The 19,847-nt window shown below is 45.5% G+C and overlaps 1 protein-coding gene across 1 annotated transcript in view; it reads left to right on the top strand.

Annotated features, from left to right (window-relative positions):
- Positions 1-19,847, top strand: part of il16 (interleukin 16) — a 34,374-nt gene that overhangs the window by 12,302 nt on the left and 2,225 nt on the right. Inside the window, exons 8-20 of the mRNA XM_063012916.1 lie at positions 2,136-2,246; positions 2,972-3,086; positions 3,225-3,298; positions 4,610-4,823; positions 4,901-5,018; positions 5,116-5,248; positions 5,783-5,870; positions 6,847-7,325; positions 10,198-10,279; positions 14,320-15,553; positions 17,202-17,388; positions 18,714-18,812; positions 19,313-19,559. Of these exons, the coding sequence (XP_062868986.1) occupies positions 2,136-2,246; positions 2,972-3,086; positions 3,225-3,298; positions 4,610-4,823; positions 4,901-5,018; positions 5,116-5,248; positions 5,783-5,870; positions 6,847-7,325; positions 10,198-10,279; positions 14,320-15,553; positions 17,202-17,388; positions 18,714-18,812; positions 19,313-19,559 (3,181 nt within the window). The remainder of the gene's footprint in view (positions 1-2,135; positions 2,247-2,971; positions 3,087-3,224; positions 3,299-4,609; positions 4,824-4,900; positions 5,019-5,115; positions 5,249-5,782; positions 5,871-6,846; positions 7,326-10,197; positions 10,280-14,319; positions 15,554-17,201; positions 17,389-18,713; positions 18,813-19,312; positions 19,560-19,847) is intronic.

Here is a 19,847-nt window from a genome sequence, read left to right as displayed (position 1 = left end):
TAAATCAATAAATGCAACACACTGCACTGTTCATTCCTTTTTATATGCACTACATGGCCAAAAGTATGTTGACACCCCTCCTAATTTCTGGGTTCAGGTGTTTTAGTCACACCCACTGCAAACTGGCCTGTAAAATCAATCATATTAATAAAACCCAACATCCAAAATTGGCAAAGGTTCCAGTGTTCCAGCATGACTGTTCTCCTGTGCACAATTCAAGGTTTATAAAGCCAGAGTTTGGAACTGCAAGCCAGGTGTTCTCGTCCGAAATCAGCCTGACGTCACAAATGCTCTGTTTACCAATCAACAGAAATTTCACAGACACACTCCAAAATCTTGTGAAAAGCCCTTCCAGAAAATGGAAGGCATGCTCCCTGTTGTTTTAATGCTTATTGTTTTGGACTGGGATGTCCAACCAAGTCAGCAAGTTTTCTTTCAAATAAATGCACATCTTTATCATTCTAGTTGCATTAGGAAGTCACTGTCCATTTGTCTGTCGCAATGGCGAAATAATCAAGCCATTTAATTCAGGTGGTGTCCACATACTTTTGGCTGTGTAGTTTATATTGATATTTTTCACTTTTCTGTAATGGGACGATCAGTCTGAGTGATTGTGAAAGTCGTTGCATCGCTTCACTCGGTGCGTTAATGTGATAAAACGGGCAATCAAACAAATGCTTTACTGTAAGCGCTCAGAAGCCGAACGGCAGGCGTCCACTCGGGGCGGGGCACGTTCCTAATTTACTGAAAGTGTCTTGGCTTGTTTTCAAACAAAACATTAGTCAATCATAGACCTGTGTACCAACTGAAATTCCAATTCCCACTGTTATGCTGAAGATACTTAGATTTCCTTGATCAACTTTCAGGGCAAAACTTTACTTGCGAAGAACCATCCGGCGACACGTATCAGAGGTGCTGGTTTGCGTCTCTCTTTGGCCAGCACATGTCAGAGTTCTAAGAAAAAGAATGAATTATTTGTGCGTTTCTGCAAAGTGGTTGTTGGCAGGTACAGCTTTCAGATGTCTACGATAAATAAAATGATTTGCTTTTTGCTGCATTGTAGTTCAGTTTTAATTGATTCTCCTGGCATCTTGGCAAAGCATCCCCAATTTCCCAAAGTTTGGACGGTTCCTCTAATGGAACTGCAATTTTGAAATCTTCCATCAATAATCAATAGGACTGAAATCAGGAGATCTGCAGCACTGTTGAGTTATTTTATCTGTCAGACTGTCCCAGTACACTGAGAGGAAACTTGTCTGGATGGTCAGATGTAATCTGAGAACCACAGGAAAATCAGATCTGCCAGAAATTAGGAGCTTCTGGAAATGCAGGCATTCCTGTCCACTGTCAAACAAGCTTTCAATTGGCCAGAGTCTGCAGAGCAAGAAGAAGCTCTTGCTCCAAACCAGGTAGTGTTCTGCTGGCAGTGCAACTGGTGCATTGGCAAGATGGATTTTCACAATATATTAATTTTTGAAGCAGGATAATGACCAAAAGCACATCATAATTGGTTCTGGAATGGCTAGATCAGGGTATTGGGATATATAAAGTGTTTAGAAAAATCAGGAGCATGCCAGGAGACCCACACATTTGGTTACATTTAAATTTTGTCAAAGTGCACAATGACAAGAGCTTAATCAAGATTAGGAACAAATATCCAAATAAAAGGTTTAGCTGTATGTATATTTTGACCCAGCAAATTCATAGTATTTTTAGAAACCTCATAATAAACCAGTAATAATAAGCACTATAAGTGTACGTAAACTTTTGACCTTCACAGAACTATAGTCCTTGAATTATTAATCAGATCAAGTATGAAATATTTCCAACAATCAAAGCATTGTGTTCTCGTCCTCCTTAATACTGTAGCTTTCTAAATCCAGGCACCCTTGACACACTTGGCACCTCCAAGCTCTCACATTAGCTCCACCAGACTATTACCACAGGTGGCCCAGTAAGACTAGCCATGCACCATTGGTGCAGATCATTCCGTGCCAGTATGCAGTAACTCTCCGTCTGCCCAGTTTAGTGCCCAGTTGTTTTCCATTTCCATTCAAACATCCGTCGTGTTTGTTTGATGACTGTTTGATGATTGTTTGATGATTGTTTGTTTATTGCTCTGTGATTCTCTACAGGTCGTGCCAAGACCTTCTCGCTCGCTCAGTTCAGCACATCTGGTTCATTCCTGCAGCAGCGTGCAGGCCTTCATCATCTGTAATATAGTACTGATGAAGGCACCAGGCAAGGTAAAGCAACACACGTACACTGTATGGCCAGAAGTATGTGGACACCAGATCCTGAGCTGGTGGACATCCCATGTCAAAACCATGAGCATTAATGAGGCTTTGGAGTGTGTCTTGTGCCCATTTAGTCAAAAGAGTACTTGCAAGGTCAGGCACTGTGTGAAGGCCTGGCTCACTATCAACATTCCAATTCATCCCAAAGTTCATCACCTGGGTTAAACTTAAGGCTCTGTGCAGGCTGCAGGTACATGCACAAGGTGTGGGAAATCCAATACCTATAGGTAGTGATTCACCTTACGCGACACTCATCAATTTCAGTTGGGGTGAGGGTCTGCAAGGGCAGAGGAAGTTACAACTGGGGAATTGGATATGACTAGACTGGGAGGAGAACCTAGAATAGTAAAAAAAAAACTGCAGGAGCTTCCAGGATTACACAGCCTAATAAGTGCAAACGATTCCTTTACACTTAAATCAAATCCAATTACCAAATTACCAAAGTGCAAGCAAATTAAAGCTAAGGGCCTTCTTCAGGGGCCCAACAGGTGTGGCTTAGACCAGCAACTGATATGAACTCTGCACATATTCTGCAAAGTGCCAGGCTAAACCTCAGGTCCCTGGATGGGTCATTAGTAGCCACCGACTGTTTGCCATGAATACAAGATAATATGGAAGAAAAAATCCTTTATTCATTTGACGTGACCCGATCTTTGTCCCATCTTCTCCGGCAGGGTTTGGGTTTCAGTATAGTGGGAGGCAGAGACAGCATGTACGGACCAATGGGAATCTACGTGAAGACCATTTTCCCTGGTGGAGCAGCAGCAGCTGATGGACGACTGCAGGAAGGTATTGACGACCGTCTGATTGATGCTTTAAACTACACGCTCTGTTGGATTCTACATCATCGCTGCCTCTCAGGATGATGTCAGTCAAGCCATTACAGACACGTTTAATCAGATTGATTCCGTCCATGTTTGTTTGTAGGAGATGAGATTCTGGAACTGAATGGCGAGTCTCTGCACGGCCTCACTCACGAGAACGCCTTACAGAAGTTTAAAGTGAGCTCCTCACCATCATCATTATGTTCCTGTTCCAGTATCTTCTGCTCAGAACTTTCGGTGGTACAATGTTCTGAAGCTTGTGTGGTTTTAGTCCCGCAGGTTCAGTCTGCCAATACCAAGATTTATCAGCTTGCTCACTAATGATTGTGACGTGGAAAACACAGAGTTACATTCATCCATTTTTATTCATTTAGTGAATCACATGATTTATTCAGCGATTCACTGTTCATCCATCCATCCATCTATTCATGCTTTCTCCCATCCATCTCACCATCTATCCATCCATTCAGTTGTCCGTCCATCTATGTATTTACTCATTCATCCATCCATCCATCCAGCCATCCATCCATTCGTCCGTCCATCTCACCATCCAGCAATTCATTCATTCAGTTGCCCGCCCATTTATGTTTTCACTCATCCATCCATCCATCTTACCACCCAGCCATTCATTTATCCAATTAGTTGTTTATCCATCAATCCATCTTCATATCCATCCATGTATTCATCCCTTCATCCATTCGTCCATCCCACCATCCATCCATCCGTCCAGCCAGCCAGCCATTCATTCCGTTCTCTGTCCATCCATTTATTTACTCATCTATCCATCCATTTGTCCATTTATTCATCCCCTTACCAAACCATCCATCCATCCATTTGTCCATCCATCTATGTACTCATTCATCCATCCACCTGTCCATCCATCCGTCCATCCATCCATCCGTCCATCCATCCATCCATCCATCCATCTGTCCAATTATTCATCCCTTCACCTACATATCCATTCTTCCATCTCCATATCCATCCATTTGTTTATCCGTTCATCCATCATCCATGTTTCTGTCTGTTTGCCCATTCATTCATCCCTTCACCCATCTTACATCCACCTGTCTTTATATCCATCCATCCACCTGCCCATCCATCCATCCATCCATCCATCCATTTATTCATGCTTTCTCCCATCCATCTCACCATCCATCCATCTAGCTATCTGTCCGCCCATCCATCCATCCATCCATTTATTTATCCCTTCATCCATTCATCCAATGCAACTATTTGTCTACCCATGTATCCACCTATCTGTCCATCCATGCACTCATCCCCTCACCCATCTAACTGTCCATTTAGACCATTCATCAACTTCATCCATCAATCCACTCATCCATCCAGTATGTTTACCAGTTTCCCACACCGAGCACAGTGGAGCAGCATTAATAAAACCACAGCTCACATCAATCCATTTATCATCCATTTGTCTGCTCATGCATTGCTGTTTAAATCCATTCCCATCTCTCTCACCGCTCTCTGAAGCAAGTGAAGAAGGGTCTGCTGACTCTGGTGGTGAGGACCAGGCTGGGTTCCGCGGTCGGCAGTCAGACCCAGGTGGCCCAGCTGTGCCGCTCCAGGTCCCTGTGTTCCACTGCCAACATCAGCAGAGCCAGCGCTGACCTAGGGGACTTCTCGGTCATGGCTGGTCATGCCAAACCCAGAGACCGGATCATGATGGAGATCACGCTGCAGAAGGGTCAGTATCAGCGAGAACTTCATTCTGAATGCAGCTCTGATGTTCTGACGGTGAACGTTTATCACGTTTGTGCTCAGAGGTTGGTGTCGGTCTGGGTATCGGTCTGTGCTGCGTTCCCTCGGCTGATGGTGGTCCTGGAATCTACATCCACACTCTGTCCCCGGGTTCTGTAGCTCACATGGACGGTCGCTTGAGGTAGGTGCTCAAAATGGAAATGTACTTATACAGTATTTACTCCATTATGAGCCAAAAAAATTGAAAATTATTATTATTTTTTTTTAATGTGTTTCAGATGTGGTGATGAGATCGTGGAGATTAACGACACGGTGGTTTGCAACATGACGCTGAACGATGTGTACACGGTTCTGAGTCAGTGCTGCCCGGGCCCCTTTCAGCTCATCATTAGCCGACACCCCGACCCAAAGGTAGGTCTGGTGCATAATAACAGAGATTATGAATAAATAATGAAAAATAAGTCACAAGTTTGGGCACTTGGATGGCACAGAGGTAAAATATGCTAGTCGACTACACTCTTGAGATCCGTAGATCCAGGGTTCGACCCTTAACTATGCTATTGGCTGGCCGGGCATCAGTACAGACATCCAAGGAGGGAAGGGGCGAAACAGTCGAGCATTGGCTTTCAGTGCCAGTCCCAAACCTGGATTAGAAGGGTGGCTTCATGTGGCGACACCTTAATACAGGAGCATCTAAAAAAGTCCCTGCGGTGCCATCAGCCCTACCTAGGACCCAACAGACACAACTGACCATAAGTAAGGGAGTGAAGCAACAGCGACTCCTACTGTCTGACTGAGGTGCCTGCATGCGCCTGTTTAATCAAAAACCTGTTTTCACAAAATGCCACAAAAGGTCACAGGAGGGCGTAAATCGATTTTCCTTGATAAATCAGGTCAGCGGATTAAACGGATTGTGTTTGTGTTTGTGTGTGTTTGTGTGTTTAGGTTTCCGAACAGCAGCTGAATGACGCCATCGCTCAGGCGGTGGAGAACAGCAGACTGAAGAAAGACAGGACTCACTGGAGCATGGAGGGTAGGAATGGTTCCAAATCTCCCGTAATGTAATCAGAAGCGCTCGGAGTCGGTTTGCAGGGTGTAATTGGTTTAGCAGCACTTAAGAGACCGGGGTCGGTTGTTTAAGCATCAGTCACTGCTGGAGTCTGAAGTCTGAGCTACGTCTAACGTCGGGTTTGGGACGCTCGCCCGCCGTCCAGAAGACCCAGGTTGGATTATCAGTGGTGACGGGTCTGAGGGAGGGACGTTCCTCGTCACTGGAACTACGAGGTGCTGACATGAATGGTGGAGGAATACAGAGTGCTTAGCGCTCTGGCGATGCCTGAGAAGTTCCTCAAGGGCTGCTTCTTTACACCAACCAGCAGCAGATTCTTACAAAGAGCCTCAGCAAATATGAAGGACTACGCTAATATTTCTGTATTCCTCCACTGCCTGTGTTGGCACCCAACCAGACAGCAGCAAGGAGATCTCCCATCCAGCCACCCTTCCACCACTATGATTCAATTCCAATTTTAGCATACCCAGTTCATCTGCTGGAGACCCCGATGGTGAACGAGGAGGGTATATTCTCCTGACACGCCCTCCATCCGACCCCTTCTTATCCCCCCATACTTCGGTGGATCGGCGTGTGAGGTCGGTCTCACGCATGGAGAGTCACGCGCTGATCTCCACGTTCCTCCACTTCTGTACAGGCGCCTACTAACCAGGGTTAGTAGTACCGATTGTGACCACTAGGGGACGCCCAGCCAACCGGTAGCAGAACGGAGATTCGAACTGAGGTTGTGGTGGGTTTGAGGAAGGACATTCCCTGTCTTGAGGAAGCTAGGTCCATAAAGACGAGTTTGGTGTGGAGGAACTTCAGTGGCCCTCATCTCAACCTGTTCAACACCTTTGGGATGAATTGGAATGTTGATTGAAGATCTTTAGTTTAATTGGTTAATTAGCCCCAATAGTCTCTTTATCTGCCGCCTTGGTTATGTCTCATTTGATCTCAGGTCTGAGACGGGCGGTGGCGGGTTCGAACTGCAGGCCGAGATGCGAGCGCTGTCCGGAGCCGTGTCACACCCAGCTGAGCTGCAGACGCACCTCCAAACCCATGATCCGCTCCTGCAGTGAGGGCGGGTACAGCCAGCACTGCGCCCCAACCTGCGCCAACAGCTTGCTCGTCCCTCACCAACAAGTCGCCCGGGTACACAGCATGGATGGCGCCATGACCGCCAGCGGCAGACCCTCCCCGATTCTACACGCGGACGACGACTATAAAGTTCCCCTCCGCTCACACGTCAGTCAGCTGTCGTTGGACGTGGGGTTCGGGAGGACGAGGGGTTTTAAAAGCAGACCCCGGTCTCTTCCGAGGAGGTACTGCAGGCGGCAGGATGTCTCCAAGGGCGAGGTGCCAACCAGCTCGAGTGGTTCCAGTTCAGGTTCACCAGTAAAAGAGGAAGAACCGTTACCGGCGCAATCCTACTGCCAGGTAAGAGTTTTACTCTCCGTCATGATCAGCACCGTTATTTAGGATGTTATTCACATTGTCTTATGTTTAGGGCCAAAAGTATGTGGACACCCCTTCTGATTGTTAGGTTCACACGCTTAAGCTGACACAACAGTTTAGGGAAGGCTCTTTCCTGTTCCAGCGTGCAGCGAGCTCAATAAAGACATGGGTTGCTGACTTCTGTGTGTTTTCTGGGATGAATTGGAACAGCGATTGCGAGCCAGGCCTTTTTGTCCAGCGTCAGTGCCTGACCAGAGGAATGCTGTTTTGACTTAATTGGCACAAATTTCTGCAGACATGTTTCAAAAACAACAGCGAACTACACTGTAAGGCCAAAAGTAAACGGACACCTGACTTATAAGCATCAGGTTTTATTGCAGCGTGAAAGTGGAGCACTGCTAGCGCAAACATCAGAAACTTGGCTGTCAGGACAGTGCTAGTTGACACGAGTGTGTGTGTGTGAGTGTGTGTGTGTGTTTGTGTGTGTGTGTGTGTTTGTGTGTGTGTGTTTGTGTGTGTGTGTGTGTGTGTGTGTGTTTGTGTGTGTGTGTGTGTTTGTGTGTGTGTGTGTGTGTCGTGGACGTGTGAAGGTACATTCACAGCATTTCAGTGCATCACTTATTCACATTTAACCAACACATTTGGTGCTAAATGAAGACCACAAACACCAGCCGATTGAGGCATGGGGGTGGTTCAGCACGGTGGGGTGGAGAGGTGGGGTGGGATTAAAAGTTTCATGAGAGTAAAACATCTGAAGAACATGATGAATTAAAAATAATAAGACATAGATGGATAAATAAAGTAGATGGATGATCTGGTGGATAAATAAATAAATCTATAGATAGATGGATGGATGGGTGGATGGATAGATTAGTGGGTAGATGGTTGGATAGATAAAAGAATAGATTCATAGAAAGATGGATGGATGAATGGATGGGTAAGAAGATGAAGAGATTAATAGATAAATAAATGGATGGATGGATGAAGGAATAGCTTAATAGATGGGCGATGGATGGAAGGATGGATGGATGGAAGGATGGATGGATGGATGAAGGAATAGCTTAATAGATAGATGGATGGATGAAGGAATAGCTTAATAGATGGATGGATGGATGGAGGAATAGCTTAATAGATGGATGGTTGGAGGAATAGCTTAATAGATGGATGGATGGAGGAATAGCTTAATAGATGGATGGATGAAGGAATAGCTTAATAGATGGATGGATGGAGGAATAGCTTAATAGATGGATGGATGGATGGATGGATGGAGGAATAGCTTAATAGATGGATGGATGGATGGAGGAATAGCTTAATAGATGGATGGTTGGAGGAATAGCTTAATAGATGGATGGATGGAGGAATAGCTTAATAGATGGATGGATGAAGGAATAGCTTAATAGATGGATGGTTGGAGGAATAGCTTAATAGATGGATGGATGGAGGAATAGCTTAATAGATGAATGGATGGATGGATGGATGGAGGAATAGCTTAATAGATGGATGGATGGATAGATCTGTTGGATAGTTGACTAGATCAGTAAGTAGATGAATGGATGGATAAAGGAATAAATGAATGGATAGATCAATAGATAGATGGATATATGTATGGATTAATAGATCAATCATTAAATAGATAAATGAATCAATGTATGGATGAATCAATAGATAGATAAATGGATGGATGGATTAGTGGTAGACGGTTAGATGGATAAACGAACAGATGGATGAAACGGCATCTGAAAAACAGCAGGCCTTGATTATCAAGTGTTCCAAGACTTACTGCTCACAAACGTAAACATGGCATGGTTTCATCATTTCAACAAACACTATTGTTGAACCGGTGGTCCTAAAGAGCTCACTGAATTCCAGAGTAGTTCTGTAACAGGACGGCACCGCTGTAAGGAGCCAGTTCCTCCTCTGGCATTAACGGCAGCATAAAACTGGGCGCCGGGAGCTTCGTGGCACGAGCAGCTGCACGATCACCAAGCACAGCGCTGAGCGTAGGATGGAGCGGTGTAAAACACCCCGCAGTTGGATTCCGGAGTAGTGGAAACGTGTCTGGTAGTCTGGTGGAAGAGTCTGACGAGACCTGCCTGAGTGCATTGTCCCAGCTGTGAAGTGTGATGGAGGGATAATGCTTCAGCGTAACATGCCACTTGGTTGCAAATGGCTAACGGGCAGCAACCCCTCCAATGACCGTCTTTTTGAAGTCGGTACTTTAACCCTATCAAATCTATTTGGACTGTACCAAAACATCAACATCACGCCTGAAAACCAACAGTGGGCAAGTGTGGAGAGGACATACAAAGACATTCACTGGGTAACTAAGGTAGCAGAATATTGATCAGAAAAGTCAAGGGTCAAGGGTTCGAGTCCTCAAGCAAAGCCCACAATCCTCAGGTGCTCGTCCTGTACGCGGCTCTGCACGCTAAACTAAATCTCTTGGCGTAAATGTGTGATTGTGCTCTTTCTTCTTCTCTCCACATGCATGCAGTTGTTCTGCAGCTTGTACAAGGCTTTGAGAAAGATCTCGAGGCTTCTGTTCAGGACCGTATGTAGCACTTTATTACTTCCTCTTTCCGCCGCGGTGAACCCTGGCGCGTTTAGCACGAGACGTGATTCCGCCCGGCGCGGATTTAGTTTTGTGAGAACGCGGTCGCCCGTGACCTCGTGTGTGTCGGCGTGTCTGATCTCCTGCATGGCGTGGTGCGTGGTGCATGGTGCATGCGTACGCAGCGACCTGCATCGGCGGTGAATGGTGCAATCGGGCCGAGCGGAAGCGTCTCTGCACCTTGCGAAAAAGCCGCCACAGAAAGTGTCGAGATCACCCAACCGTTTCCTGTTTGTGTGACAGGAAGTGGACGGGCGCGCAGGAGGAACTCGAGCTGCGCTTTCTGAAGCCGAAGGCACACACAGGGAGGACGGACGGCACCGAGGTACGATGCCAGTTTTGTTTATTAATAGTGGGGTGGTTTGATTTTGATGCTGTAGATGATGAACTATGCAATACAGAGAGGCGAGGATAAATGATTCGCCCCCTCTTTTTGGGGTTTCGGACTGGGCCGCAGTCACTAGTCCACTTTAAAACTTTGGTTCTATTAATTTTGATCTATTCAGGTGTGAAGCTTTTATGTCCTTTCAGACTGAACTTGGCTATTTCTGCTACTGTTATTGTTCTGTGACTGAATGATTGGATCATTGGTGTTCTTCGAAATGTTGCTTGAGGTTTTTCTGAAAACCAAAAATGACTTCTCTGTGACCGTATACCAATTAGTTTGGTTGAACTCTACCTGTTATGTTAAATAAAGTGATCAAAGGTTCAACCAGAAAAAGAATATTGCTGATTTTTGGACAAGACAGAAAATTAGTAAAGGTTTCATTGGAGAAGAATGATGTTCCAATCACAAAAATGATCGAAATCCCAAAACTATGAGGACAAACATGTCTAATAAAAGGGTTTGTAAACTCGAACCTCTACTCTACCTGCAGTACTTAGCCACAAATATTTAAGGCTTTGTTGAGAATTTCTCAACTGTATACCAGTGGATTAAACGAACCAATCATATGGCACAACTGTCGACAGCTAACACTTACCGAGCTCTCGTTCAGCACTGTGTGCCTCATATTAAAAGAAACTAGAATTGCTCTCCAATACTGCTGAGATCTGAGGGTCCAGGGTTCGAATCTCAGCGTCTACATGGACATGATTGGTTGATGTCTAAGCGGGGTGACCGAAACAGCCGAGTCCTTGGTATGTGCACTTGTCTGTGGCACCGACTACAAATAGGAGGACTGTGTCAGGAAGGGCATCCGGCATAAACACCGTGCCAAGTCTGGTATGACGACCCCTAAATACAGGAGCAGCCGAAAGAAAACAAATACACAGGTGTTTTTTAAATCATAGACAATCTGACGGGGTTTTGCCCAACAGTGGCAACCTGGCAGTGTTGGGGCTTGAACCAGAGACCTTCCAATTGCAAGTTCAGTACCCTAACCGCTGAGCTACCGCTGGCAAACAAAATATTAACAAAATGTTAGCTGTCTACAGTTGCGCCATATGATTGGTTCATTTGAGCCACTGGTATACAGTTGAGAAATTCTCAACAAAGCCTTAAAAACCTTATTTGTGGCAAAGATTCTAAAAAAAGGGGGCACAGCTGGCGCTGATGTGGGGTGAAGGGACCACTTTTAGGTTTATTGGTGGTAAAGGTAAAGAGTAATTGTTTGCTAGTCCTCATCCTTACAGGGTGCAGCCACCATATAGCAGAGATGTTCACAAGTCACAAAATACGAGTTCGAGTCGAGTCACGAGTCTTTAGGCTAGAGTCATGAGTCAGTATAATAAACACAAAACATATGTTGGAAATGTAGCATAGAAATAAAGAAATAATCTATAATTATACGTTTTACTTCGTGCCTTTACTTTCCTAGGTTCCAGTTAAAAGCTTCAACTGATACGTTTTGTTTTCATTACAGAACAAAAGCGCTCGATAAATCACGGCACAGCGGCCAAAATCCCAAACACAGCAAAAACAATCATAACCGCTGCTTACCTTAGCTTCTGTTCTTCTAGATGCTATTACATTTATAAGCGTGCGTCCCATTAGGAATAGAATCCGTTATTTTGTAAATGTGCTTATAATTAAAAACCTCCAAACTTTTCCCGGTCGTGAAGTAAAACAGGAAGTCGTTAGAAAACCGATCGAGCGTTTCATTACCACGTCATCTGTGTGACGCAAACTGAATAAATGCAAACAACAGCATTTCTTACTAACAATTACAATCAGAAGCTCTGATTGGTTCAGAAAGTGCTCTTACAATCATTAGCACCGATTCTGTAGGAACATTCCATTCACCCCGGTTGTTCCTGTGAAGTGCACTACGTAGGGTATTCCACCATTTTAAGTAGGGAGCGATGCTTCATCACTACACCGGAAGCTGGCTGGAACATTTACACATTGTGTGTGTTGTGGGTTAAGACGGCCGGAGCGCTATTATTATTATTATTATTATTAGAGAGCAGAAAATGACACGATCAGAATGATGTCGGATCAGATATATATACAGTGTATCACAAAAGTGAGTACACCCCTCACATTTCTGCAGATATTTAAATATATCTTTTCATGGGACAACACTGACAAAATGACACTTTGACACAATGAAAAGTAGTCTGTGTGCAGCTTATATAACAGTGTAAATTTATTCTTCCCTCAAAATAACTCAATATACAGCCATTAATGTCTAAACCACCGGCAACAAAAGTGAGTACACCCCTTAGTGAAAGTTCTTGAAGTGTCAATATTTTGTGTGGCCACCATTATTTCCCAGAACTGCCTTAACTCTCCTGGGCATGGAGTTTACCAGAGCTTCACAGGTTGCCACTGGAATGCTTTTCCACTCCTCCATGACGACATCACGGAGCTGGCGGATATTCGAGACTTTGCGCTCCTCCACCTTCCGCTTGAGGATGCCCCAAAGATGTTCTATTGGGTTTAGGTCTGGAGACATGCTTGGCCAGTCCATCACCTTTACCCTCAGCCTCTTCAATAAAGCAGTGGTCGTCTTAGAGGTGTGTTTGGGGTCATTATCATGCTGGAACACTGCCCTGTGACCCTGTTTCCGGAGGGAGGGGATCATGCTCTGCTTCAGTATTCCACAGTACATATTGGAGTTCATGTGTCCCTCAATGAAATGTAACTCCCCAACACCTGCTGCACTCATGCAGCCCCAGACCATGGCATTCCCACCACCATGCTTGACTGTAGGCATGACACACTTATCTTTGTACTCCTCACCTGATTGCCGCCACACATGCTTGAGACCACCTGAACCAAACAAATTAATCTTGGTCTCATCAGACCATAGGACATGGTTCCAGTAATCCATGTCCTTTGTTGACATGTCTTCAGCAAACTGTTTGCGGGCTTTCTTGTGTAGAGACTTCAGAAGAGGCTTCCTTCTGGGGTGACAGCCATGCAGACCAATTTGATGTAGTGTGCGGCGTATGGTCTGAGCACTGACAGGCTGACCCCCCACCTTTTCAATCTCTGCAGCAATGCTGACAGCACTCCTGCGTCTATCTTTCAAAGACAGCAGTTGGATGTGACGCTGAGCACGTGCACTCAGCTTCTTTGGACGACCAACGCGAGGTCTGTTCTGAGTGGACCCTGCTCTTTTAAAACGCTGGATGATCTTGGCCACTGTGCTGCAGCTCAGTTTCAGGGTGTTGGCAATCTTCTTGTAGCCTTGGCCATCTTCATGTAGCGCAACAATTCATCTTTTAAGGTCCTCAGAGAGTTCTTTGCCATGAGGTGCCATGTTGGAACTTTCAGTGACCAGTATGAGAGAGTGTGAGAGCTGTACTACTAAATTGAACACACCTGCTCCCTATGCACACCTGAGACCTAGTAACACTAACAAATCACATGACATTTTGGAGGGAAAATGACAAGCAGTGCTCAATTTTGACATTTAGGGGTGTAGTCTCTTAGGGGTGTACTCACTTTTGTTGCCGGTGGTTTAGACATTAATGGCTGTATATTGAGTTATTTTGAGGGAAGAATAAATTTACACTGTTATATAAGCTGCACACAGACTACTTTTCATTGTGTCAAAGTGTCATTTTGTCAGTGTTGTCCCATGAAAAGATATACTTAAATATCTGCAGAAATGTGAGGGGTGTACTCACTTTTGTGATACACTGTATATACCTATATATATTTCACATGTAACTAATGCTGCTGACTCTTGTTGTATACGAGTAATTTTTTGCGAGTCATGAGTCGAGTCATTTGAAACGAGTCTGAAGTCGCTGTGTGTGCCATCTCTGCCATATAGTAGAGGACACTTAGTGGGAAACATTGGCAGAACAGGGGGTAACACACCAAAATGGTATATTTTAATCATGTGTATGATGAATCTTCATTATTGAATAGCTACTGACACAGTCGTTGACTCTCTCCTCATGTTTCAGACTCCGAGTCTCAGAACCACGTGTACAGTCTGACTAAAATAAAGAAGGAGTGTCTAAGACGTCAGGACCACGTCGAACTGAACCCCGACCAGCAAGTCGACCCCTGGGTGAGACTCACAGACAGTCTGGAGCGCCGCCTTAAAACCATGAGTGACCATAACGGTAATAACGAGCTGAACGGGACGTTCGCTGAGACCACCGATTCCACCTCGGCACCAAAAACGGAGGAAACCCACGATGTCAAGAAAGGGCCCCCGGTGGCCCCGAAGCCTGCCTGGGTGCGCCAGAGTCTGAGAAGCATCAAATCTGGGAAGTCACCAGCGGAGGTTTTTAAGAACCCGGAAAGAAGGAGCCAGGACACCAGGAGGGGGTTTGCAATCGGTCTGAGAGCGACGTCTTCAGGAAGGAATCAATCCATCAAACAGAAGATCAGCTCATTCGAGACCTTCTCAAACACAGATGGAGGTAGCAGAGCATCAGCTTCATCTGCAAGTCTTCCTCCAAAGGATAGAAGTCCAGCCAAGGTTGAGAAGGTTGAGAAAATTGAGAAGGTTGAGAAAATTGAGAAGGTTGAGAAAATACAACCCAGCAACTCCTGGAGAAGTAAAAGCAATGTGATCGACACAGATGATGTGGTCAAGTCATCTTCCTTGGGCATCTCAGCCACCCCCACTGAACCTGAGCCTTCCAGCTCGGAACAACCAATCCCTGAGAGTACAGATTCCAAAACCGAGACCCCAAAGTCGGAAGATTTACCCGAGGTTGAGAAACCACCTGAGGATTCCACCAGCCCTTCAGAAGAGCCACCTTCCACTGTGGATGATGAAGATCAAAGTCCAGACCAAGACGAATTACCCAAGCTAGGTCCCTGCCCAAGAAGGTCCAGCAGTTCTAAGGATCCCCCTTCAGGAAAAACGTCACTGGAAGACCACAGCAATCACAAGGCGAGTTTAAGGACCAGAAGTCTACCTATGAACACCTCCTCCGCAGAAGCCCACAGCCAAGGTGGTTTAGAAGGCGAGGCCCTTGAGATCATCCTGTCCTTCACCAATCAGGTGTCCCATGCCCTGATGCGCTCCATGCAGTCCCTTCCTCAGTCGCCATGCCTCAAGCTTGGTAACCCTTGGAACGTCCCACCTGGATCTTCTCATTCCGACCTTTTAGAGACCGATGGCCCTTTATCGGAGACTCAGATGACGACCACAGACGGCAGTGAGAAGAACTTCTCCGTGAGGTACGTTTCGCATCAATGCACCATGGTCACTACCAGCTTTGGTGAGGTGGTGATGATGTTCTCCCAATGTTCTTCCAATGTTCCTTCAAGTGCTTTGGTTACCTACCACCTCTAGATAGGAACCCCAACTGAACAGCTGGTTGGTAAGGTAGCTACAGCTACAGGTGGCTACAATGTTCTCCCAATGTCCATGTGGGTTACCTTCCAGTATTCTGGTTACCTACCACCTCTAGAAAGAAACCCCAACTAAACAACCACTGGTAAGGTGGCTACTGTCTTGAAGAAGCATTTAGAGTGTCTATGTGGGTTTCAACAGGGTACTCTGGGTTCCTCCAACTTCCAAAACATGGTGAAGGTGGAACACCAGCTCTCCCCAAAGCTTTGCGCTGGATTGGTGCCCTATGGGTATTTATTTGGGTGGCACCAGAACCAACGTGACCATGGCAGTGATAAACCAATGAATGACTATGATTGGTCTGTCATGCGTTAAAAACAAAGCCACCTACCAGCAGGGGTCCTTCCCTCCCTCAGACATGAGATTGTGTCTGTCGCTGCTGAGATTAGTTAACACACTATATGGCCAAAAGTATGTGGACACCTGATTATGAGCTTGTCTGACGTTTTACTCCCATACCATGGGCATTAATACCAACGTGACCCTTTGTTGGTCGACCTTTATGGTAGCTGATCTTCTCGTAGGAATTAAACTTGACTTTATTTATGCACTGTTGAAGGTTGAAGACCAGGAGATAAAACGATCATCCGACTAAGCCGAGCCGTCACAAATAAACCTCGTTTTTTTATTTTTATTAGATAAACTAGTTTTGATTATTTAGAGACGATAAAGAAAGTCATTGGCGTAGAAACCAGAAGTGAAAACGAAGCTCAGAACGGTTACAACAGCCTGATTCACCTCAGGTTCCTCTTCTGTAATAGAAACAGCCTGCAAAAACACTCAAATTACACCGCAAGCACACAGGGACGTGTGCACCACGCACGACACCCTGGAGACCAAAAGTATCTGGACTCCTGATCCACACTATTTGGGGCTGTAAAAGCTTCCACTCTTTTAGAAAGGCTTCCACAAAATTCTGGAGTGTCTGTGGGAATTTGTGTTCATTCGCTGAAAAGATCATAAGTCAGGTCAATGCGCTGATGCTGGACAAGAAGGCCTGGCTCTCAGCTGGCATTCCAGTTCATCCCAAAGAGAGGTCAGGGCTGCTGGACTGAATAATCCAGGTCTTTATAGATGCAGTCATGCTGTTAACTAACACAAAAGGGCCTTCCCTAAACTGTTAGTACAGAGTTGAAAGCATTAACTGAACTTTATAACTAGTAGTGATGTCAGTATACTTTGGGCTAACTACCTACGTCTTAATCTTGGCCAAGCGTCAAGTTACTGGACTAGTAATCGGAAGGTCATTGGTTTAAGCCCCACTCCTGTAAGGTTGCCACTGTTGGGCCCTTGATTGCAATTGGTCACAACCGTAAATCGCTTTAGAGTCCAGTGGCACCTAAACCACTGGAACCACTGCAGGGCTGGAATCCCAGGCAATTCCACTTGCACATTCGCTCACTCAATCCACCTTCTGCATGTTGAGATTCTTTGATACGTAGGAGGTTAAATCCGTGTCGTCTTACATTTCAGTCTGGCCGAGCTGAGAGAGCGCACCATCGAGAGAGGAGAAGAACGTGAGAAGGACGATCACAGATCTGACCTGGATCTGACCACGCCCTCGGCGGCCTGCGCCCAGTCCGTCATATCAGCTCTCCCATCCGAGGAGATCCAGCATCTCATCCAGGAGGTCAAGGACCTCGACGAGGACACGCTGAAGGTCAGTTCTGCTCTGATCATAACCAGGTCCGGGTCAGGAAATGACTTCTGTAGATCATTAACCACTCAGGCAGGTCAGATCCACATGTAGCAGTCAGTCACGGAAGTACTCGACTTCTCTGTGCCCATAAAACAAGTACATGGAAATATAGTCTATTGACAGGCTGCAGCATCGATGCCCGTGGTGATATAAAGCTCACCTGACTGTGGACAGCAGCTTGTCGTTCACAGAGGACCTGTTTTTGGAGGTTGCTGGAACAATTCAGACCGATTTTCAGCAAAGACCAGCGGGCACTGATTCTCCAATACCAGTTATGATTGTGCCGTGTGAACCAAATTTGGATTCGGCATGGTTAGACTGGTACACACCGCCCTGTCTCGTCTTTTCCTTCTTTTAACGTGTTCCGTGTCAAGTTTCTCTATCTTTTCTCGGGTTCCACATTTCTCTGGGTCTTTTTCTGTCTTTTGACAGGTTCTCTTTCTTGTTTTCATTCTTTTGATGGGTTTCATGTTATCTGTTCCTTCTTTTGACAGTTCTGTGTCGTCTTTTTGTTTTTTCGATGGGTTTCGTGTCGTCTTTTCCTTCTTCTGACGGGTTCTGTTTCTTCTTTTCCTTCTTTTGATGGGTTCTGTGTCGCCTTTAAGTCTTCTAATGGGTTCTGTCTCACCTTTTCATCCTTTTAATTGGTTTCGTGTCTTCATTTTCTGCTTTTGATGGGTTCTGTATCGTCTTTACTTTCTTTTGACATCTTTCCTTATTTTGACAGGTTCTGTGTCATCTTTTTTGTTTTTGACAGGTTCCTTGTAGTCCTTTCATCCTTTTAGTGGGTTTCGTATCTTCCTTTCCTCCTTCTGACGGGTTCTGTTTCTTTCTTTCCTTCTTCTGATGGGTTCTGTTTCTTCTTTTCCTTCTTCTGATGAGTTCTGCTTGTCGTTTTCCATCTTTTTTTGGGTTCTGTGTTGCTTTTACGTCTTCTGACAGGTTCTGTCTCACCTTTTCATTATTTTAATGGGTTTCATGTCTTTGTTTTCTGCTGTCTGACCAGTTCTGTATCGTCTTTACCTTCTTTTGACAGGTTCTGTGTCTTTTTTTCTTCTTTTACGGGTTCTGTATTGTCTTTTCGTTCTTTTGACAAGTTCTATGTTGTATTTTCTGTCTTTTCCCACTAATAAAACCTTGAAACAGCGACTTCTAGGCAACCTGCCAGTATGAGTGGTAGACAGAATACTCTAGTACAGCGTGTTATGAGCTTGTGTGCTAGTCTGAGGTCCTCCTGGACCAGTACGGACGCCATGCATGAGACTCACTGGTTTTCTGTCCTGCAGCAACTGGAGGACATCCACGTGGTGATCCTGCACAAGGAGGAGGGAGCTGGATTAGGTTTCACCATCGCCGGCGGCATCGATCAGAACAAAGCTACTACGGTGAGTAACGTTCATGTTATAGTCCACCGCAGCAGGGCTCGTCATATCCCAGTCCCACTACAGCTAATCCTAATGCTAACCCACAGCTATCTGCATCATGAATACTAGCGAGCGGGAATCGATTCCTTTAGTACAATGACTAACAGGAATCAGACTGTATCAGGACCATCATCTGATCCAGGGACATCCAATCAGACGTCAGGTTTTGCTCATGCTGTGATTAATATGTATGTGGCCAAAAGTATGTGGACACCAGTACCAATTTTTAAGCTTATTTTACCCACGCCCAGTTTGGGGAAGGTCCTTTCCTTGTTCCAGCGTGACTGTTTATTGACCATGAGGGAGCAACTCCAGCAGCAGGTGGTGTCCCAATACTTTTGTCTCTATAGTGCACGTTTAGGATCTGTTACGAGAGTGTGGGAGTTTAGAACCCTGAAACGTAGAGTTGGCCACATCACGGCCAGCAGAACCACCTCAGTGTGAAACGTTCCTCCTCTCAGGTCCACAAGATCTTCTCTCATGGACTGGCGGCGCAGGAGGGAACCATCCAGAAGGGCGACGAGGTTCTGTCCATCAACGGCCAGACGCTGAAGAACGTGAAGCACAGCGACGCCACGGTGGCTCTGCGGCAGGCACGGGAGTTACGGCAGGCCGTGGTGGTGGTGTGTAAGAACCAAGACGCCGAGGGCAACGGAGGAGCTAACGCCAACGAGAACGTCGGCACTGGAGCGGAGCCGAGCTTCACGGGTACATCACCGACGCATTCACATTTACATTTTCAGCATTTAGCAGACGCTCTTATCCAGAGCGACTTCACGTTATTCACGTTATTCACAGCAGTGTACCGTTTTCTTTCATTCTTCTGACGGGTTCCGTTTTGTCTTTTCTTTCTTTTGACAAGTTCTTTGTCATCTTATCCTTCTTTTGATGGGTTCTGTGTTGTGTTTTCTTTCTTTTCATGTCTTTTTTCTTCTTTTGACGTGTTCTCTGCTTTCTTTTTTAGTTTTATCATCTTTTCCTTCATATGACAGTTTT

Source organism: Trichomycterus rosablanca, chromosome 17 (genome assembly GCF_030014385.1).
Source record: "Trichomycterus rosablanca isolate fTriRos1 chromosome 17, fTriRos1.hap1, whole genome shotgun sequence".
NCBI classification, from domain to species: Eukaryota; Metazoa; Chordata; class Actinopteri; order Siluriformes; family Trichomycteridae; genus Trichomycterus; species Trichomycterus rosablanca.
Note: the sequence above shows the minus strand (reverse complement) of the source record. Positions and strands in the feature narration are given on the sequence as shown.